Source organism: Panthera tigris, chromosome A3 (assembly GCF_018350195.1).
Source record: "Panthera tigris isolate Pti1 chromosome A3, P.tigris_Pti1_mat1.1, whole genome shotgun sequence".
Lineage (NCBI taxonomy): Eukaryota > Metazoa > Chordata > Mammalia > Carnivora > Felidae > Panthera > Panthera tigris.
The window spans coordinates 23,426,027-23,448,309 of record NC_056662.1 but is presented as its reverse complement, the minus strand read 5'-3'; the positions used below and the strand labels follow the sequence as shown (position 1 = coordinate 23,448,309).

The following is a 22,283-nucleotide window of genomic DNA, read 5'->3' as shown; positions in this document are numbered from 1 at the left end:
GTTTTTGCTTAAGTAACATTCCTTAGAAAAGGTTTCCTAGCATACCTAGCATAGTAGTTTCTCCCTGTTATTTCCTCTTACCATTATATTTCTTCTATAGCACCCATCACAATCAATAATAGCTTTATTTGTTTATTTATTTTTTGTTTCTCTACTAGAATGAAAGCTCAATGAGGGCAGGGTCTTTTGGTCCAATACTCAGAGGAATGTTAGGCTCCTGACAGCCACTCAAATAACTGATGAATGAAGAGCTATACAAGCAGACAGTCATCTATGGAAATCAAGTGGAGTGGTAGTCTGCTCCATGATTCCCAAGCACGGCATGGAATTTTCCCTGAGACTTTCATAAAGTCACAAATTAAATGGAGGAAGGTTATTTTATTTCTCTAATCTGCAAATTAACAATTTTTAAAAAAGAAACATAAATTATTAGAAGAGTAGATGGAGGCATATAGATATTTTTAGCTTCATTAGGTCAAAAGAAATGAAGGACAAGAACAGGAGACAAGCCTTCTAAGAAACTTGCTGTTCAGTCTACAACATGAAGAGGTGGCCTTTGGGACCAAAAAAGAAATTAAATAGTTGATTATGCTTGCTCCTGAAGGAATCAGTCTTGCTGAGCAGTAGTAAGCAACATTCAAAAGTCCACATAGATCACTGAGGCCCCTGAACAAAGAAACTTCTTCTAGTTCCTCGGGCTCTCCCCACCAAGAATATCCATTCACTGTAAGACCAGAGAAGGACTCCTGAAGAGAAATGTTGAGTGTTCTCCAACAAAGGAGCTGAGGCTCAGGAAAGATAGTTTTCTTGTTGTTTCTATCTTGGAGGTGGACAAATGCTGAAGTCAACTGGGCTACACCAATTGTGGTTTGAACATGAAGCGCCCACTGGGTGTAACAAGATACCCAGGTGAGCATGGGTTGGTGAGGCAGAAGCCAGGTCAGCACAAAGTCAGAGGCCTACTCTTCTAGTGTTGTGTCCACTTGATGCTCTTGAGGTCAATGCCATCCTGTACCATCTCCCAGAGAGGGCTGCCAAAGAAAAGAGAAACTGAGTGAGTTAGGGCTTAGATAGGAAATAGCCAACATTGGTCTCTGACCCCTGAGCCCTGACTTGTCTCCATCTCTTCTTGTCTCTCCACTTCCTTGCCCTGACAGACCCAAGGTTAGCAAGTGTTTCCCAGCTCTCTCTAAATCCTTGTCAGCTCTAACATCTCCACAGCTGCCAGCAAACAATAACTGGGTACCCTAGACTCAGCTCCAGTGGGGCCAAGCCAATGGCATCAGGTTGTGGTCACATTCAAGAAGCTCTCATCCCATTCATGAGAGACTATGGACACAGTCTCCCTGTGGAACCAAGACCCTTAGGACCTGTGTAAGCAAGTTTCAGCCTCTCTATTCATCCCCACCACACATGGATCACTTTTCAATACTTCTTTCTGGGTTTTACTCTATTTCTCAGGTGGGGCTAGAGCTTAGCCTTAATTTATCTGGGTATATAGCACTCTTATCCAATTCCTACCAGCCTCATCGTCCCAGAGTTTGACTGTGATTCCAATTCAAAAGTAACTCTTCGATCTTAGACCTGAGCATTCCATCTCATACAAGAACTACTGCTGAGAAATAACTACTAAGCTCTGATTCCCTTCAGCTTGAATGCCTTAGACAATATTCCCAGACCAGATATTACTTCAATGTATTTTGACCATGGAATGTGTGGTTTGTATTTCCCCAGTTACTTTTTTTCTATGCAATTTCATTCTATTCTTGACTTATCCCTCTCCTTTACACCATGCATTCCCAGCATACCTTTCTATGTATGACATTTTTCATGGCTCCTTAAAGTTAGCAACCTCCTTCCTGTCTTTTTTTTTTTTTTTAATGTTTATTTATTTTTGAGAGAGAGAGAGAGAGAGAGAGAGAGAAAGACAGAGCACAAGTGGGGGAAGGGCAGAGAGAGAAGGAGACACAGAATCTGAAGCAGGCTCCAGGCTCTGAGCTGTCAGCACAGAGTCCGATGCGGGGCTTGAACTCATGAACCATGAGATCATGACCTGAGCCAAAGTCCGACGCTTAACCGACTGAGCCACCCAAATGCCCCTGTCTTTTCTTTTTAGAGGTCTCTTATTGTCATAGACTCACAAAATAAAGCTTTAGGGGTGCTTGGGTGTCTCAGCTGGTTAAGTGTCCGACTTGATTTTGGTTCAGGTCATGATCTCACAGTTGTGAGATTGAGCCCTACATAGGCTCCGCACTGAGCACGGAGCTGCTTGAGATTCTCTCCCTCTCTCCCTTTGCCCCTCTCCCCTCCTCGTGCTCTCTATCTCTAAAATAAAATAAATTAAAACAAAATAAAGCTTTAGCTGAGGGCTAATGAAACTAGGTTCAATTCAGTTTGTAAAGGTCACAAGGAATAGGGGGAAGATGCTGAAGCCACACAGATAAGAAGAATAAGGCTTTGCGGCATGGTCTAGTAGAAATGCCCTTTGAGTGTGCCAGAGTACCAAAAAATCAAGCCAAGGAGGAATCTTGAGCCTAAGAAAATTAAGGAAGCAGTAGATATTTAAGCAATACAACTAGACCCTGGGAAGGAAAATTGAGAGCCCAGAAAGGCCTCAGAAAGTTTGTCAAAGGAAGAAGAGTATATATATATGAACTTTTTCACTCTTAATAACTAGACCAAGAGAATCTTGAAAGTTGAATTTAACCAGGACAGAGCTCTGAAAAAATCCAGAGGCCTCAATGTCTCCAGGAAGAAGTGGAGCTCTATGGCTACTAAGGGAAGCCCTAGTGGCAGTTGGCTGACAAAGCATCTCTTGACCTTACTTATAAAGACTTTTACAAAGAACACTCTGAGTAGTAGTTCTTAATCTTTGAGAATTTGATGAAAACTATGGACTTTCTTTCAAAGAAAATGCACAACAAAACAACACTTAGCATACAATTCAGGGCTATCGTATACCTCCTGAAGTCTAGTCGCAGAACCCAAAGTAAGAATCTCTATCTTAAAGGGAGATTTTTCTCTAGTTAGTCTACAAATTCCTAATTTTGTATTGATATTGCTGCAATGACAACTATTAATACTATAATAATGAAAAGCATCTGAATTTATGTAGTTGTTTAGTTTTTTTTAAAATGTTTATTTATTTTGATAGAGAAAGTGCACACACAGGAGTAGGGGCAGAAAGAGAGGGAGAGAGAGAATCCCAAGGAGGCTCCACACTAATAGTGCAAAGCCTGATGCAGGGCTCGATTCTCATGAACCTCAAGATCATGACCTGAGCCTCAATCAAGATTCGGATGCTTAACCAACTGAGCCATGCAGGCACCCCAGTTCTTTAGTTTTTAAAAGTACTTTGTCATATTCTGAAAACAAGTAGCCAAGGAGATTCACCTTCTTGCTTTGTGGAACTTTTTTTTTTTGTTTTGTTTTGTTTTTAAGTAAGCTCTACACCCAACATGGGGCTTGAACTCATAACCCCAAGATCAAGAGTCACATGTTCTACCAACTGAGCCAGCCAGCAGCCCCAATTTTGTGGAACTTCTAAATCCTAAGATCCATGTGTTCTCAAAGGCTGGTTTCTGTCAGTGTGAACACATAGCCTGAGAGCAAGAGAAGGGTCAGCACTTCAATTTCTTCCACAGGGTCTCTGGGGCATACTGCATACCTCATTTCTCGAAGACGCTTCACATGGTGAATGCACTTTTCCACTGTATAGTCTACTTCCTCCTCTGTAGTGAAACGGCCAATGCCAAACCTGAAAAAAGGCGTAAGAGAAGAGCTCCACATCTGAACTCTGGCACCAGGGTAAATTCATTCAGCAAATACTCAATGAAAATCTATTCCACAAAAAACATGGGAAAAGAACATGGTCAGAGTTTCTCAGAACATGGGTTTGTGGATCACCTATATTAGAGTCACCGAGAGGTTTCCTATTTCTCTTCCAGTCCTAGTGAGTCAGAATCTCTGAGTGTGAGACTCAGAAATCTTCAACTTTCCTATATGCTAACTAACTTGGATGTAAATTAAAAAAATAAATAAAAGTCAAAAAATAAATAAATAAAAATAAATTATTACAAACTGAAATAAATAAATAAATAAATGAAAGAAATCTTCAACTTGCACAAACTTCCAGAGGATACTCAATAAGGTCTGAGAATTGCTGCTCTAGGAACTTTCAAGAAGAATCAAGAAGGGATAAGAAAAACAAGTATGAGGAGACTATAACAGGAAGTGAAGAATACAAAAGAGGATGCTTTCATAAATGTTGCAGCTCAACCGACTGACCTGATAGAAGAGTGAGCTAAATCCTCATCAGTGCCAATTGCTCGAAGGACATAAGAGGGCTCCAGGGATGCAGACGTGCAGGCACTGAGAAGAAAGACAAGGAGTCTTGCTCAATTCGTCACCAGCATCTGCTTTTAGCCACAAATCTCTCATCTTGCTCCCACCCCAGGTCCCTGAAGTCATTATATGGAGATACAAGAGACATTCTAATCTGGTAGAGCTAAAGGGCCCAATGCTGCCTGCATTTTCTGGGATGCGACCCTAGCTCCTCTGACCCTTCAGCAAGGACACTGCCAAAGCATGACAGAGCACGATACCACATAAACTGGAACTGACAACCACAGGCAGCAGAGAACCAGGTGCTCACTCTCCTATTGTTGAACACACCATCAGTACCAGCCTAGATGGCAGCTAAACCCTTGGTGGCCTTTGGAGCATCCTTCAATTCTGGGGTTCTGCAACAGAACTGCTAGTATAACATTAGAGCAGATGCATGCATCTCCTGGGACCACAAAAGGCACAAAGTCCTACCCCAGGAAGCCCTCCTAAGATCACCAACTTCAGCGAGTGCCAAGCCAGCTAAAAAACAGGCACTTACAAGATGACCAGGAGCTCTTGTGCCTGACATCTCCACACTAGGAAGCCTAATAATGTCTTATACCACTTAGAGGCCAGGCTGATGAGCCCTTCCTGTCTATCCAGTCCAACTCACCTCCCCGAGGATAAGGCAACATCCTTGAGTGCCATCAGCAGACTCTCCCCTTCCACGTATGCAAAGGAGAGGTTGATACAACCTGGAGAGAGAATCACTGTGAGAGGAGTTGCAAAGTCTCAGGCTCTTCCAGAATGGAGATAGAAAGGGCATGTCCATACCTGGGTAATGGTGCTCAGGGTCCCCATTCATCACCACATCGGGAAGGCTATTCATTATTTTCTTTGTCAGTCGCTCTGCTAACTTTGAGATCCACTTATGGTCATACTGAGGAGCAGGCAAGGGAGGACTAAGCATAGTGACCATTAGCAGCTCAGAAATACACAAGACAAGGAGTCCTATTCCAGTGCCCAGAATGGACTATGCATCAGACCCACCTATCATCCTGTGTTACTCATGGAGACCACTGTATCCCCAGCACTGAGCACAGCACCTGGCATGCAAAGGTGCTCAATAACTGGACACATGGTTCCAATAAGCTACCAATAAGTGAGCCAATAATTTCTGAAAAGGCCTGGATTTTGGAGCCCATAACACCTCCCTCCGAACAAGATGTCAGCAGCACTGGGACAAGGAAGGATTTCTTAAACCTCCTCTTCCGGCAGAAGTCTGACTCAGTTGTGCTGAGAACCCTCTAAGTGGAGACCCAGCACAGGGGAAGAAGTTGAGGAAGGGAACTGCTCTCCCCATACCTCCATCTCTTGCTGTGCCACCTCACATGCGGCCCCCAGCCCCACCACCAAGGGTGTGGGCACTGTCCCAGACCGCATACCCCGCTCCTGCCCCCCTCCACTCTGCAGGGCCTCCACACGTACACGGGGTCGGCGGCGAATGTAGATGGCACCAACCCCTGGGAAACAAAGTTTGTTACAAAAGAGAAAAAAAGAAAAAGGCAGATGAAACAAAATCTCACTTTCAAAAGCGGTCAAAATATTCTTTCAACTTTTCCATAAGCTTGAAATTTTTCAAAATAAAAAAAGTTAGAGGAAAAGGAGAAATAGAAGTAAAAGCATGATATTTATCAAAATTATTTAACATCATGAGGTAACTACCAGGAGTCATGACCGAATGGTTTAAAGTAGCTTCCTATGCATGTCTGAAATAACATCATGAAATACAGCATTAGTCATAATAGCAAAATACCAGAAACAACTCACATATTCATCATCAAGGCAATGGGCAAATAAATTATGATACCGTCAACACAATGGATTACAAAGTTGGTATATAAAACAAAAAGGAAGCTCCTTTTGTATTGCCACTTTAAAATCTCCAAGATACACTGTTGGAAAACTGGTGAAATCTGAATAAAATTTGTACTTTACTTAAAAAAAGGCGGGGGTTGGTGCCTGGGTGGCTCAGTTGATTAAGCGTCTGACTCATGATTTTGGCTCAGGTCATGATCTCAGGTTCATGAGTTCGAGCCCCATGTTGGGCTCCACACTGACAGCACAGAGCCTGCTTGGAATTCTCTCTCTCACTCTCTCTGCCCCTCCCTAGCATGCTTGCTCGTTCGCTCTCTCACTCTCTTTCAAAACAAATAAGTAAATAAACATTTAAAAAATAATTAGGTGGAAAAAAAGGAAGAAATAGAACAATGAGTATAATAAGCTATTTTCTGAGTAAAAACAGAGGAGGAGGAGGGGGAAAAATACTTATATATATATATATATATATATCTCCTTGTAAATGCATAGAATAATCCTAGAAAAATATTCAAAAAATAGCTTCCCCAGAGGAGAACTACATGAGACAGAAGTAGACAGAAGTGAGAGACTTTCTGGCCTTGTACTTTTTTGTAGCTTTTGAATTTAGAACTTTGTAAATATACTACCTTGTCTAAATAGAATAAAATTGTTAAAAAGCGGGTGGGGGCATGGCTGGCTCAGTCAGTGGAGCATGCGAGTCTCGATCTAGGGGATGTTCAAATTTGAGCCTACGCTGGGTATACAGAGTACTTAAAAATAAAATCGTAAAAAAAAGAAAAAAAACTGAGGCAAATACAGGGATAGATCAGAATAGAATTAAAAATTAGTACAATCTCCCAGTGTATCAAAGTTTAAAAATGTATGTAACTTAAGGGGCACCTGGGTAGCTCAGTTGGTTAAACATCCAACTTTGGCTCAAGTCATGATCTCCTGGTTCGTGGGTTTGAGCCCTGCATCAGGCTCTCTGCTGTCAGCATAGAGCCCACTTTGGATCTCCTGTTACCCTCTCTCTCTGCCCCTCCCCTGCGCGTGCATGCTCTCTCTCTCAAAAATAAATAGACATTAAAAAAATGTATATAACTTAATAGCCATCAAACCCACTTACAGGAATTTCATGCCAAATATGAGCATGAATGTGCAAAGATACTCACAAAGTAGTCAAAGGTTTTAAACAGTGTGGCCACTCGGTAAAGTTCATCTTCTTCCACAAAGAACAATTCCTTAGGCAGAGATTGTAGGTACTATCAAAACTAAGGCAGTACTTCCCAAATTTATTACCAAGGACCCCAGTTTTGAAATAATTTATGTAACAAATGATACTTAATCAAGAAATATTTCATTTCCTCATCAAATTCAAATATCCTGACTATGTGAATCTCTGTGGTTCCCAAGTTCAGAGAGCATATGCACAGACCCCTGTCTGCATAGTGAAGGACATAATGTTATCTAAATCAACTGAGTCCCCTTCTTTCTGAAAGCATAAGTTTGGGTAGTGAGAGACCTCTACACATTTAATTGCTGATCAGAGCTTCTGCTCAATTGGTTTTGTCAAAATAGATACATCTACAATAAAAGCCAATAAAGGCAACATTTTAATAAAAGATAGAATGCCTGTTATACTTTTTATTACTTTTTATAATGTTTATTTCTTTTTGAGAGAGAGAGAGAGAGAGAGAGTGAGTGTGCACATATGCACAAGCAGGGGAGGGGGAGAGAAAGGGGAAGTGGACACAGGGTCTGAAGCAGGCTCTGCGCTGACAGCAGTGAGCCCCATGCAGGGCTAGAACTCACAAACCGTGAAATCACGGCCTGAGCCAAAGCTGGACGCTCAACGTGCCCCAACCTGTTGTGCTTTTAAAATAATAGCTCATACGGCGACTGGGTGGCTCAGTCGGTTGAGCGCCCAACTCTTGATTTCCTCACAAGTCATGACCTCATGAGATCATGATCTCAGGAGCCCACTAAGGCTGGGTGCTGACAGAAGGGAGCCTGCTTGGGATTCTCTATCTGCCCCTCTCCCACTCCTGTGCAAGCTCATTCACAAGCTCTCTCTCTCTCTCAAAATAAATAAACTTAAAAAAAATAATAATAATAGCTCACAAGGGACGCCCGGGTGGCTCAGTTGGTTAAGTGTCCGACTTCGGCTTAGGTCATGATCTCAGTTTGTGAGTTTGAGCCCCACGTCGGGCTCTGTGCTGACAACTCAGAGCCTGGAGCCTGCTTCAGATTCTGTGTCTCCCTCTCGCTCTGCCCCTCCCCCGCTCATGCTCTCTCAAAAAATAAATAAACGTTAAAAAAAATTTTTTTTTCAATAATAGCTCACAAAAACATTCTTTATAACCTCTGGGAACCTTGAAAAGAAGGTATCTTACATACTTCCAGGAGCTATCACAGCTTTTTCCTCAGGGTGTGCAGCTCAGGGTGTACACAGAATGTGTACCAGCATTATCAACCCCATAGGCCCTCACCCCAGAGACAGAGGAGTTGTTGTTTGTTTTTATGGCTACCTCCATAAAATAGAAAACAAAAGTCTCTTCCCAAAGACTGGAGTGACAAGACAGAATTCTAGCTAGGAAACATTCCTAGGCCAATAGGACCAAAGGAAACACACTCTTGAGAGGCTAACAGGAATACAGACTATTAAATCTAGGAATAAACACCAAGAGGGGCGCCTGGGTGGCTCAGTCAGCTGAGTGTCTGACTTTGGCTCAGGTCATGATCTTGTGGTTTGTGAGTTTGAGCCCAGTGTCAGGCTCTGTGCTGACAGCTCAGAGCCTGGAGCCTACTTCAGATTTTGTGTCTTCCTCTCTCTCTGCCCCTCCCCGGCTCTCTCTCTCCCTCTCTCTCTTAAAAATAAACAAACATTAAAAAAAAATAAAAAATAAAAAAAGTAATAAATACTAAGAGATATAAAAGTGCAATCTTCCTCAGGCTACAGAAACACATAGGGAATAAAGGACTCAAAGAACATTGCTATCACAGTGGGGAAGACAAGACAGCTGGACTTATTTAGCTTAATTTGATATGACAAAACCCTTTGTTCCTCAACCAAATTAAACTACTTGCCTTCTAAGGATTTTCTAAAGAGACCATGCAACAATAGACTGCTATACACAGTTAGCTGCAAGAGTCTACAAATAGGCAAGCATTCTTGGTTATTGTTAAAGGACACTTGCATTAGCAATTCTGCATTCTGCAAAGCACTATGAATGTACAGCTTCCTCTGACAGCAATGGTAATTCCAAATGAGTTCAAGGAACATCTGTCTAGGGTTTTAATAGGAGGTCTGAGAAAAGGAACTCAAGGAGGGGCTGGTACCTTTGGGACCATAGATTTTATGACCACTGATGCTCATGAGATCAATTTTCATGTCATTGACGTCAAGTGGGATTTTTCCAACAGCCTGGGCTGCATCGGTATGGAAATATACCCTTCTGGAACTGCAAATCTGTCCTGAGGAAACAACAAAGGGGAAATCATAGCACAATGCTGGAAAGTCACCTGGCAGTGATCCTACAATGTACCATGAGTTCTAAAGCAAAACTGCATCTGGCATTAGCCTCTAGCCATATAGTAACTTCTTTCTCTTCCTCTCTCTTTCCCTCTCTCCCTCTCACTCTGTCATTCTCAGCTAGCTTCCTTGATTAAATAAGGGCAAATACAAATCACCAAATCAAAACATGCCTGATATCCTGATGCATAAAACTCTTCCTACCTTGTTAACACTGGTCTTTCAATACATCAAATTGACTTTTACATCCTTTTTAATTTCCAGGAAGCAAAGATTAGCAGATCTTTTCCTAATGTGTCCTAGGAGTTACAGTGAGTCTCTGACTCTAAGTGAGCACAATAACAAGATGTTCTAAAGTAACAAAGGTGAAAGAGGAAGAGAAAAAAACGGTAGTGTTTTGTTTCGGCACCAACTGCAGTTAAATGAAAAGAACATAAAGGATACTAGACCTGGATTCAAATACTGGCTATGCCATATACAATAGGTCTTTAAACAAGGAACTGAAACTCCCTTTCCCTTGATCTCCCTCCCACTCCCAGGAGACCACTCCTGCTCCTCAGATGGATCCCAGAGGTGGGCAAGCATCAAGGTCCACCCAAGATACTCACCTATTTCTGCAATGGGCTGCTTCACTCCAATCTCATTGTTCACAGTCATGACTGAGACCAGGCTGGTATCTGGCTGGATGGCAGCCTCTAATTCCTAAGAGTATCAGGAGCAAGAAGACTATATAGTACCAACAAAATCCTCCCTAACTCAGAACACGGGCAAGCTCAGTCTTAAAACGGGGCCTTTTACTAAACACCTATCAGAGTGGTTAAAAAAAAAAATAGTGACAACACAATGCTGGCAAGGATTCAAAGAAACTACATCATTGAAACACTTGGTTATTACTACTAATACAAACCTAAAATGATACAGCCATACCGGAAAACAGTCTGGCAGTTTTTGCATCTTATAAAACTAAACATGAGATTACCTATGATGTAGTAATTGCACTGTTGTGCATTTATCTCAGGGAAATGAAAACAGATTCACACAAAAAACCTATACATAAATGTTCATACCAGCTTTCGGCATAACAGCCAAAACCCAGAAACAACCCAGATGTCCTTCAATGGGTGACTGGCTAAACAAACTGGTGCCTCCATACCACGGAATACGACTAACTGATAGAAAGGAACAAACTACTGAGACACGTAACAAACTAAATGGCTTGCCAGACTTACCCTAAGTGAAAAAAGCCAGTCCCGAAAGGTTACATACTTTATGATTCCATTTATGTAACATTATTGAAATGACAAATTAAAGAAATGGAGATCAAATTAGTGGTTTTAACAGAACATGAAGCATCACTGCAGTGAGGAAACTATAATTTGACAGTGATGGTAGTTACACAAACCTACACATGACGAATAAGCACAAGTGAAACTGGGAAAATGAGAACAAGATTGGCAGACTCTATCCAAGTCATTACCCTGTGTGAGAAATAAGGGAGATGATTCATTTTCAGAAATACCAAATAAAAGTTCTGCTATCTAATTAACAATAGGATTACAACACACTGGAAATATACGAAACCCACCCCTCCACAATGGAGTCCCAAACCTTTAGACACTTCACTTTCTGGTTCTTCTTCCCCTCTCTGTTTCGTGGGCTTATTTTTGCGGGCTTTGCAATGAGTATGCACCAAAGAACAAAGGGAGGAGGGACTGAAAGTCTCTGCGTCACCTCAGGGAATGTACATTTGTTGCAACCAGACTACTTTTTGCCTTACGTGTGCATAGGCAATGTCCAGATAAGGCAGTAACCTCTGTAGTATTCAGCCAATGAGGAACCAGGGGAGGGACTTGCATGCTACGAGATAAATTGTCTGCTGTAACTGCCCTAAGTATGACTGTCCATCAGATACCTGCTCTTGGAAGAACACTGATAAAAGCCTCACATCACTGTGCTCTGAGTCTCTGCATCCCTCCTTTGATAGGGTCGATGGGCTTATTTTTAACACCTGGTTGGATACTGGATTATACTTTTGCAAGATATTATCATGGGGGAAACTGGGTAAAGGGTACATGAGATCTCATTGTATTATTTCTTAAAACCACATGTGAATCTACAATTATTTAAAAAGTTTAGGGGCAATACCCGTGTCCTCCCCTACCCCGGGAGTGGAGCCTGCTTAAGATTCTCTCTCTCCCTTTCCTTCTGTCATTACCTTCCACCCCTCTCTCTCTCAAAAAAAATAAAATAAAACAAATAAATAAAAACAGCCTGGGTGGCTCAGCCAGCTGAGCATCTGGCTCTGTATTTCAGCTGAGGTCATGATCCCAGAATTGTGGGATCGAGCCCCACATCAGACTCTGTGCTGAGGGTGGAACCTACTTGAGATTCTCTCTCTCCCTTTGCCCTTCTCCCCCATTTGTGCTCTCTCTCTCTAAAATAAAAACAAAATAATAAAAACTATCTTTATTAAAAATTACAAGTTTAATTAAAAAAGGGACAGCCTTTCCTATATAAGGTGGTCAGAGTAAGCTGCAAACAACAAAGTAAGTAGCAAAAAACAAGGTTACTGGTAACAGCACTGAGGCAGGGACCTCATCTGACTAAAATGTTATCTTAAAGGAATTATTAATCAGCCTACCAACATCCTGCTTTCCCTGACACTGGTCTAATAGAGGTTCTCAATGTCATGTTTCTCTCAGTTTCTTGTTTGCTTCCTTCATAGCAGTTATCCCAATTTGTAATTATTTCATTTGTTTCTATGTTAACTGTCCTCTTCACTAGAATGTAAGCTCCCTGAAGGCAGGGACTGAGCTTGTCTTGTTAATCCTTGTGTCCCTAGTGCCAGACGCTAAGGCATAATAAATACTATGAGGTGGAAAAAGACACATGTGAAGTATTATGAGAAATAAAAAGGCAGAAAAAAAGTGCTCCTAGCATTCAAGAGACTTAATCTAGTGGAGAGATAGGCATAAACATACAACAGAGCACAGAAGTAAAAAGCCATTAAGGAATTTAAGGAATCTGGGGAAAAAAAAAAAAAACAAAAAACTAACGTATTTAAAGGGGTTGGAGCATCCAAAAAGACTTCAGCGAAGAAGTGAGCCTGAGCTAACTTTTTTTTTTTTTTTTTTTTTTTTTTTTTCTGAGCTAACTTTTTTAAAAGAGGGAGAAAATTAAGGTATGTGCAAAGAAAAGGACAACAGATCAAAGGTGAGGGGATATGTGAGACAGGCCCACAGCAGGACTGACCAGGGCATATCAAGGAGTTGTGCAGGCAGTGTGGCTGAAATGGAGGGTTGTATGAAGGGTGCAGTGGTCATCAATACTGAAACAGTAGGTTAGAACCAACATGTCTATTCTGAGACCAGTATTACCCTGATATCAAAACCAGACAAAGATATCACACAACTACAGATCAATATCCCTAATGAATATAGATATACAAAAATCTTTAACAAAATACTAGGAAACCAAATCCAGCAACCTGTCAATGTATACACCATATTAATAGAGAAAAAAAACATATGACTACCTCAATAAGCACCAAAAAAAATTCATAAAACCAAAATGCTTTCATGATAACAACACCAACAATATCAAAATCAAAAAACTTGGAAGAGAACTTCTTCAGTCTAACAAAGGACATTTATGCAAGAGCAACTATGAAAAATCCAGTTAACATCATATTTATGGGGAAAGCTTTCATCCAAGATCAGGAGCAAAACAGGGTGTCTATTCTCACCACTTCTATTCAACTTTGTACTAGTAGGTTTTGCCAGGGCAACTGGGCAAGAAGAAAAAAAGGCATCCAGGTTGGCAACAAAGAAATGAAACTATCTCTACTTGCATATGACAGGACTCTGTCCACAAACTGTATCTTAGGATTTGACTAGGGATGCTGGTATCCAAAATCTGGTGGACAAGATGCATGACCTCACTACCCAAAATGTACATATAAGGATATGGGCCACAAAGGGAAATATTCTTCACAAAAACTACAGCTCTTCTTTAGAGGGATGAGAAACTAAGTACAGGGAAGGAGGAGGCCAGAGCTTTGCCATGGTGAGTGTTGAGTCCCTGGCATCCTGCACAGACACCCAGTGGTCCTCATATAAACCAGGAAGCACTGACCAAGCTGAGAAATCCTCCAGAGAAAAGGAAGACAATACACACTCAAGGGGAAACATATGCTCAGTTTCTCTCCCAGGCCTATTGCTCTAAGTTCCCCCTCACCATTAGGTCTAGTCCTTCAAGCTCTGACTGAGGCTAAAAACACAAATTTACAGGCTGAAACCAAGCCCCTCCTATGTTGCCCCTTCTGCCAGTAGCCACTCCTACCTTCAGGTCGATGATCCCACTCTTCTTCACCGGGAGGTATGTGACCTGAAAGCCCTCAGCTTCCAGTGAACGGCAGGAGTCCAAGACACATTTGTGCTCTGTCTGAGTGGTGATCAAGTGTTTTTTCCGTGACCTATAGAACCTGGCCACCCCCTAGAGATTGGTGGTGGTGAAAGGAAGGAGAATATGCTCAGAGAGACAGCAAGCACTTCAATCCCACTTGAAAGAAAAAGTAGGCAAGGGTTCTGTGCTCCAACATTAACTCTGTGACACCAAGTATATATCCTACAATTCAACTTAATTCTGACACTAACTACCCTAAGTTAGTGCAAGCCCCACAGATGAAGGGACTCATGTCCACAAGACTAACCCCACTTCAGATGTCAGCCACAAGGCCCAGGTGTCACAAGCCACTCCCCAGGACTTTTGCCTAGCTGGCTACAAATTCAGGACTTCCCACAGCCCCCTAAGGTTCAATAATTCACCAGAATGACTCCCAGAACTCACTGAAAGCACTACACTATTAGAGTTTTATTATAAAGGATATAATTCAGGAACAGACAAATGGAAGAGATGCATAGGCGAGGTCTGAGGAGGGGAAGGGCACAAAGTTTCCATGCCCTGTCTTTGTAAATCCAGGCATGCCACCTGCCCAGCACATCCATGAGTTCACCAACCTGGAAGATCCTCCGAGCCTTATTGTCCAGGGTTTTTATGGGGGTTTTGTTACAGAGACATGACTGATTAAATCACTGGCCACAGGACTGAACTCAATCTCGAGTCCCCCTCTCTTGCCCTGAGGAAAGTAGAGCTGAAAGTTCCAATCCTCTAATCACATGCTTTGTCCTTCTGGAGTGGCAGCCTGTCCTTTGCAACTAAGGGGCCACCATGAGTCACTTCGTTACTATAACGTTAGATTATGGTCCAAAGGGGTTTGTAATAAATAACAAAAGACATTTCTATTATTCAGGAAACTCCAAGGATTTTTGAGGCTCTGTGCCAGGAACAGAAGGAAGACCAAATATATTTATTATACCACAGGTAGAAAATATCCCACAGGTTGGGGCACCTGGGTGGCTCAGTCAGTTAAGCGTCCAACTTCAGCTCACGTCATGATCTCATGGTCCGTGAGTTAGAGCCCCGTGTTGGGCTCTGTGCTGTCAGTTCAGAGCCTGGAGCTTGCTTGGGATTATGTGTCTCCCTCTCTCTCTGCCCCTCCCCCACTCATGCTCTATCAAAAAATGAATAAACATCAAAAAAAATTAAAAAAAGAAAATATACCCCTGGTAGATTTCCTCGCATCCCAGGAAAAAGCCCCTCTCTTTATTTCTACTTAAATAGCAAAACATGCAAATATGTTGATACTGATACCCAAAGCTGTCAGTGTAAAAGTGAAACTCATGAACTCATTCCTTGCTAATGGCAGTATTTATGCTACAATCTTTTCAGAAAATCATTTAGAAAGATGTCTTAAAAGCTGTATTCACACTGTTTAACTGTGATTCCTCTTTTGGAAATTTACCTTAGGGGAATATTTCAAAAGACAGATCAAGCCATAAAGATGAAATATGTTCTCATATTTACAATCTTTAAAAAAATGGAAAAATTAAACACATCCAACAATAAAGTAGTGAATAGTAAACGATGATAACACAACTCCATGAAAAAGAATGTAGTTATATCAAAAATTATGGAGTTTGAAATGGAAGAACATAGGGTATGTTATCAATAGTTACAAAAGAATAGGGGTGCTTGGGAGGCTCAGTTGGTTGAGTGTCAGACTCCTGACTTTGGTTCAGGTCATGATCTCATGGTTCATTAGATGGAGCCCCACATCGGGCTCTGCACTGAGATTCTCTCTCCCTCTTTCTCTCTCTCTGCCCCTCACCCACTTGCACATGCTCACTCTCTCTCACAAAATAAATATTTTTTAAAAATGGTTACAGAAGAGGGCACCTGGGTGGCTTAGTCGGTTAAGCATCTGATTTTGGCTCAGGTCATGATCTCACAGTCCATGAGTTCACACCCCACATCAGGCTCTATGCTGACAGCTTGGGGCCTGGAGCGTGCTTCAAATTCTGCGTCTCCTTCTCTCTCTGCCCCTCCCCCGCTTGCACTCTGTCTTTCAAAAATAAATAAACATTAAAAAATAAATTTTTAAAAGAGCATAAAAGCTCAATTTGTAAAAAAAAAAAAAAAAAAAAAAAGCTCAATTTGTTTTAAAAAAATGGTTACGGGGCGCCTGGGTGGCTCAGTTGGTTAAGCGGCCGACTTCGGCTCAGGTCATGATCTCGCGGTCCGTGAGTTTGAGCCCCGAGTCGGGCTCTGTGCTGACAGCTCAGAGCCTGGAGCCTGTTTCAGATTCTGTGTCTCCCTCTCTCTGACCCTCCCCCGTTCATGCTCTGTCTCTCTCTATCGCAAAAATAAATAAACGTTAAAAAAAAATTAAAAAAAAAAAATGGTTACAGAAGAATAAATATGGCATGCTACAGTTTGTGAAAATATTAAAATTACATATGTATGGATAATGATTAAATTATTAAATATTAAAATACAATATATGTATGTATAATTCTTTTTCTTGGAACAATACTAAACAGAATTAGTTTAGAATTAACTTTGCAGAACAGGATTCAGGGCCAGAATAAGAGGGAAAGAAGAGGAAGACTTACACTTTTTTTAAATTATTATTTCTTTTTAAATTATTTTCTAATGTTTATTTATTTTTCAGACACAGAGAGAGAGAATCCTAAACAGGCCCCGTGCTCAGCACAGAACCCAACAGGCGCTCAATCCCAATCTAAGCTGAAATCAAGAGTTGCAGATGCTTAAGTGACTGAGCCGCCCAGGCTCTAGATACTTTATGTTAAACTTTTCTATAGGGTTAAAAAAATCTCATCACATATACACTGATTACCTTTATTTTTTTATTTTTATTTTTTTAAGATGTATTTATTCACTTATTTTACCTCCACATCCAATGTGGGGCTTGAACTCATGACCCCACAATCAAGAGTTGCAGGCTCTAAGGACTGAGCCAGCCAGGAGCATCCCTGCACAGATTACCTTTAAAAGTTAAGGAGAGGCCCCTGGGTGGTTCAGTCAGTTGAGTGTCCATTTGACTTTGGCTCAGGTCATGATTTCACAGGTCATGGATTCGAGCTCTGTGTCAGGCTCTATGCTGACAGTTTGGAGCCTGGAGCCTGGAGCCTGCTTCAGATTCCGGGTCTCCCTCTCCCTCTCTCTGTCCCTCCCCAGCTTGTGCTCTCTCTCAAAAATAAATAAACAAACACTGAAAAAAAAGTGAAAGGAGGGGTGCCTAGTGGCTCAGTCGGTTAAGCGTCCGACTTTGGCTCAGGTCATGATCTCACATTTCATGAGTTCAAATCCCGCATTGGGCTCTGTGCGGACAGCCCAGAGCCGGGAGCCTGCTTTGGATTCTGTGTGTGTGTCTCTCTCTCTCTGCCCCTCCCCTGCTCGCACTCTCTCTCACTCTCTCTCTCTCTCTCTCTCTCTCTCTCAAAAATAAATTAAAAAAACACTTAAAAATTTTAAAAAAGGAGTTAAAAGAAATAAAATGTGCCACCCCATTACCCCCACAAGCTTATAGAATACTACCTTAAAAGCAGAATATAAAACTAATTAGGCCAAAATTATAACTACATGAAAACTATGTTCTTGAGGATAAGGAACATAAAAAGGAAACATTTAAAAGTTCCCCACCTCCTTCCACTCTCTCCTATCTGTCACCCACAGTGTCAAATCCTCTGTCTAAACAGACAGACAGAATAGTCTCCTATTCAGGAGACTAAGGGGAAAACTCACAACTATTCTTAGCAATCCCTCACCTCTAGGTTTGGGAACAGCAGAGACTTTCAAAGCAAACATTTTCAAAGTTTTAAAAAATATTCCCCATTCCAGAAATCATCCCCATTTTTGGAAGGATCTCCACTTTGGGTCTGGTTTCTGCATTCCAAAGGAAGGACACCTTCCTGCTAACAGAATCAGGCAGAGTACTGATGACTCTGGAGCCTGTCCCAGGCCTCCTACACCCAATCTAAGCTCAGAAAAACCAATACTGGCAGCACAGTTGAGAGATAAAGGTGAGAAGTGAGGGAGACAGTTGAACCTACAGTAGCCCACACTTTCTCAGAGCCTTGGTATTTACACAAGTGGTCCTGGCAACCAAGCCCAGTCCAATATGATTAAGTTATATGAGACACCAGCATGACTATTGAGAGTTGAATTTTACTTTTGTTAGCACCACAAACCCAAGGATAGAGTGACTGATCTCAGAATGGGTGATGAATGAAGAGACCTCTTTTAGACAACAGGCTTGAGCAATAGAAACCTGATCCAGGCAAAAGGACCCACCATGACCACCTGGCTGAATACAGACAGGCCCATTAGGCGACCCACCTCGAAATATCCTTAGGCCCTAACTAACAAAAGGGCTACTTCCAACAACGCATAGCTACCAAAAAAGGGAAAACTGCATAAGCGCCCCTAGCTCCTCACCTTCCCCCTTTAAAAACAGCCCCCACCCACTGCCTCCTTCTATCTCCTTTGTTCTGACTTGGGTGAATCCTTTCACTGCCTATGCCACCAGCTTCCATGGATTGGTTCCCCATCACCACATGTTGGGGGACCCATCTGATTGGGAGAGACACCACAATGAAGTGAATGCCTGCAGAGGCATAGCAACCAGTACTTCAAGATGGGAGCATCTAAATAAACAGGAGGGACACCTGGCTGGCTCAGTCAGTGGAGCATGCAATTTTTGATCTCAGGGTTGTAAGTTCGAGCCCCACATTGGGTGTAGAGATTATTTAAAAATAAAATCTAAGAAAGGTAGGAAGGGAGGGAGGGAAGAGAACTGTTGCAAACAGATCTCATTAGAAAAAAAAGGGAAGGCTGAGAGGAAGGCAGCCCTCAAATCACATATGTAAGGGTGTAGCTGGTAACCAGAAGCAGAGAAGCACTCCCAACTGCAAGTGGATGCTGGACTTCTCTGTGACTAAATCAGAAGGATGGGGAAAAAGTCTGAGTCACCATTATCTACTCCCCGAAATAGCTGCCATCCAAAACACCAGTGGTCAATGGCTAAAGAGCCACCTCCTTTCATGCCCAACTATCTCAATGAACTCAGTTCAACAGAAGCAAAGACTTAGATGGAGTAGATCACAAAGGGTTGAAGGAAGCAACAAATCGGAAAGAGCACATGTTTGTCTGTGTCTTTTATTCACAATAAGGTAGGCATGGGTGGCTGGGAAATACATATACGAGTCCAGATGATGGAGGGACACCATCTCCCAAGTCAGGAAAGCCCAGATATGCCCTCTGGTTCTCTTACCTTAACTGCTATGTTGTTAGATTCAGTAGCGCCACTGGTGAAAATGATCTCACGAGGATCAGCCCCAATCAGAGATGCTACTTGCTGCAAACCAAGAAACAGAGATAAATAACACCAGTTTCCCAGGCAAGAATGCAACTGCAGACACAGCTGGGACAGAGCTCTGGATCAAAAAGTATGCCACTACATTCTATCAACTGTCCAAGAAGCTCTGCACCCTCTAGGGTCAGAAAAGGGGTAGATTCGGGGCGCCTGGGTGGCTCAGTCAGTTAAGCGTCCGACTTCAGCTCAGGTCACGATCTCGCGGTCCGTGAGTTCGAGCCCCGCGTCGAGCTCTGGGCTGATGGCTCAGAGCCTGGAGCCTGCTTCCGATTCTGTCTCCTCTCTCTCTGCCCTTCCCCCATTCATGCTCTGTCTCTCTCTGTCTCAAAAATAAATAAACGTTAAAAAAAAAAAATTAAAAAAAAAGAAAAGGGGTAGATTCAGTTACATCCCAGATCTGAGGCTCTTTTCACATCTGATAAACAATGATAATAGGGGTGCCTGGGTGGCTTAGTGGGTTAAGCTTCCAACTCTTGACTTCAGCTCAGATCCTGATCTTGTGGTTGTGGGATCAAGGCCCGAGTCGGGCTCCACACTGAGCAGGGAGCCTGCTTTGGATTCTCTCTCTCTTTCTCTGCCCCTCCTCCACTCATGCACAGGCTCTCTTTCTCTCTCTCAAAGATAAATAAATAAACGTAAAAAAAACACAAAATAATAATAATATTGATTTCTTAAAAATCACTTGTTGAGCTCCTAGTATGTATAAGCATTGTGGCATTGTGTTAATAAACACATCACCAGCAAGATCTCATTTAACCACACAATAATCCTAACAAGCAGGAACTATTACAATCTCCACTTCGACGTGAGGAAATTGAGGTTTAGAGAAATTAGATAAAATTCCAAAGATCATTTAGTTAGGAAAAATAAAAACTAATAAAATGCTTTCAGGGGGACTCCAAGGCCTGCTCACTAAATCTCCTCCAGAAAGAGCCCCAAACCACTTCCACCTCCACCCAGAGTTACCAAGGAAATGCCTCCCACAGTCCACTGAACCTCTGACATCAGAATCTCTTAGAGTCTTCTATACCAACCTGGCGAGCACGTTCCATGGCTGCCTCACTCTCCCAGCCATAAGCATGTGTCCGGGAGTGTGGGTTTCCATAGTAGTTGACCAGGTAAGGGAGCATGGCATCCAACACCCGAGGGTCCTGAGCACGACAGAATATATCAGTGTCTTTGAGTCCATAGGTAACTCAAGCCCCACTCCATCCCCTCAGACTTGCCCAACCTACCTCAACACACTCCCAACCCCTCAGACACTGCTTAGACAAAGCCTCATTCTTCTATCCCCTTAGGTACTAAACAAACATCAGCCTAACATACTCCCACTCTCAACCCATCTTAAATCATTCTACCAGATGATTCTTCTACCATCTCCTCAGGTAATCTACAAACATTGCCTTGTCCTGATAGATATTTCTGCATGTTTCCATTCCTGCCAGGCTATGTGATCTACAAGGGCCAGGACATGACAAGAGTCCACATGTTGATGAAACCTTCCATTAATATCGAAGTGCTTATCATGTGCCAGGCTCTGTTTAAAGGGCTGCTTTATGTCTTTTAACCCACGTAATACTTGCCCAAATTCACACAGTTATTAGTAAGTGGCAATCCAGCTAATTCCAGAGCCTATGCATTTAACTACTACCAAAGTGCCTACATTGAAGTGATCTCACCAAGGTCAACAGCTGGTAAGTAGCAGAGCCATTTTTAGTGGATTACAAATTAAGCCTCCTGACTCCTGGCTCATTGCTTTTCCCAACACACACTTCTCAATGTCTCTCTCTTCTGCAGGATCCAGTCATTTATGTGCATTGTCACTTCTGCAACATGTTATAAATAGCCTTGGGGAAAGCTGCCCCTCTATCCTTACCAGAGGAGTTGTAGCTTGGACGTCCATATACAGAGGTCGCAGCACTGACTCCACGTCCGGAGCAGTGGCTGTATCTGAGGGAACAGCGGACTGGGGGGCATTATCTACAACTGACAAAAAAAAAAAAAAAAAGGTATGAAGTGGCCAAGCGTGGAAGAACGCAACTATGGCCACAGGGTATCCAAAACAGCAGGTGAACGTTGGATGTAGGTGAGATAAGCTAAAAGGATGCTGGGGTTGAATCTCAATGGAAAAGGAAACAAAACATCAGCGAACTTAAACAAACTGTAAAAGGAGGGAAGGGAGAGAGACCATGTTTTTGGAAGGGGATGCTGGGTCAATATTCGAATTGCCTGGTTGGGGGGGGGGGGGTTCGAAAAGGGCAAAGCCATTTAGAAGGGGTGTGGAGACGGCGTAGCTAGGATCCCCTTCAAAGATGACTGGCTGGACGACTAGCATCTCCAAAAGTGCAGGAGAGATCTGAAGGCCGACGGAGCCTCCAAGCCTCCGAGGGCCTGTGGGGCAGAATCTGAAGGGTGACGCGGAGAAGTCAACCGTACTGAAGGCCGGCCTGAGAAAGTTTGAGGGGTGCAGCGAGGAAGCAGGGTCAGGGGGTCCGGGCAGCGGACGGAAGACGGAGACTCGGTAATATTCCGGTGCGTCGCCACGCCAAGGGGGAAGGTCCGCGCCAGTAGGGAGGGTGGCGGTGAGTGGGGCCCGGAGCGTACCGCGCAGGCGCAGCCCCCGAGCGGGCGCCTCGGACCTGGGTCCCGGAGCGGCCCGCACAGCCGCGGCCGCCCGCCTCCAAGCGGTTCGCAGCAGCATGGTCCCGCTAGCAGAGCCCCCCGCCCGAAGCAGCGGCACTACTCTGCTACACGCTCCCGGAAGTTCTG

At 42.9% G+C, this 22,283-nt stretch overlaps 1 protein-coding gene and 1 long non-coding RNA gene across 4 annotated transcripts; one reads left to right on the top strand and one right to left on the bottom strand.

Annotated features, from left to right (window-relative positions):
• Positions 1-363: 363 nt before the first annotated feature.
• Positions 364-22,283, bottom strand: NFS1 (NFS1 cysteine desulfurase). Of its 3 annotated transcripts, none has more exons than XM_007073690.2 (13): positions 22,119-22,283; positions 21,391-21,500; positions 20,549-20,665; positions 19,413-19,496; positions 14,060-14,212; positions 10,327-10,420; positions 9,526-9,660; positions 5,692-5,849; positions 5,161-5,266; positions 5,000-5,081; positions 4,288-4,371; positions 3,668-3,757; positions 364-1,031 (listed from the first exon to the last, which is right to left on the bottom strand). In XM_007073690.2, the coding sequence occupies exons 1-13, from the start codon at positions 22,213-22,215 to the stop codon at positions 968-970; spliced, it is 1,374 nt and encodes a 457-aa protein (XP_007073752.2). In that variant the 5' UTR covers positions 22,216-22,283; the 3' UTR covers positions 364-967. The 3 variants fall into 3 exon arrangements, with proteins under 3 accessions (XP_007073752.2, XP_042836430.1, XP_042836431.1); XM_042980496.1 differs by having other exon boundaries at positions 5,815-5,849; XM_042980497.1 differs by lacking the exons at positions 21,391-21,500; positions 22,119-22,283 and adding an exon at positions 21,194-21,268.
• On the top strand, positions 20,551-21,396 carry LOC122237218. The gene is made up of 3 exons (XR_006215495.1): positions 20,551-20,632; positions 20,960-21,208; positions 21,312-21,396. It is a non-coding gene; the product is annotated as an uncharacterized LOC122237218 (long non-coding RNA).

Coding starts and splice junctions, on each gene's coding strand:
- NFS1 (XM_007073690.2), bottom strand. CDS start 22,215: ATGCTGCTGCGAACCGCTTGGAGGCGGGCGGCCGCGGCTGTGCGGGCC. Junction 19,497..20,548: donor CCATGGAACGTGCTCGCCAG/GTTGGTATAGAA, acceptor CTTGGTTTGCAG/CAAGTAGCATCTCTGATTGG. Junction 5,850..9,525: donor TAAAATCTATGGTCCCAAAG/GTACCAGCCCCT, acceptor TTTGTTTCCCAG/GGGTTGGTGCCATCTACATT.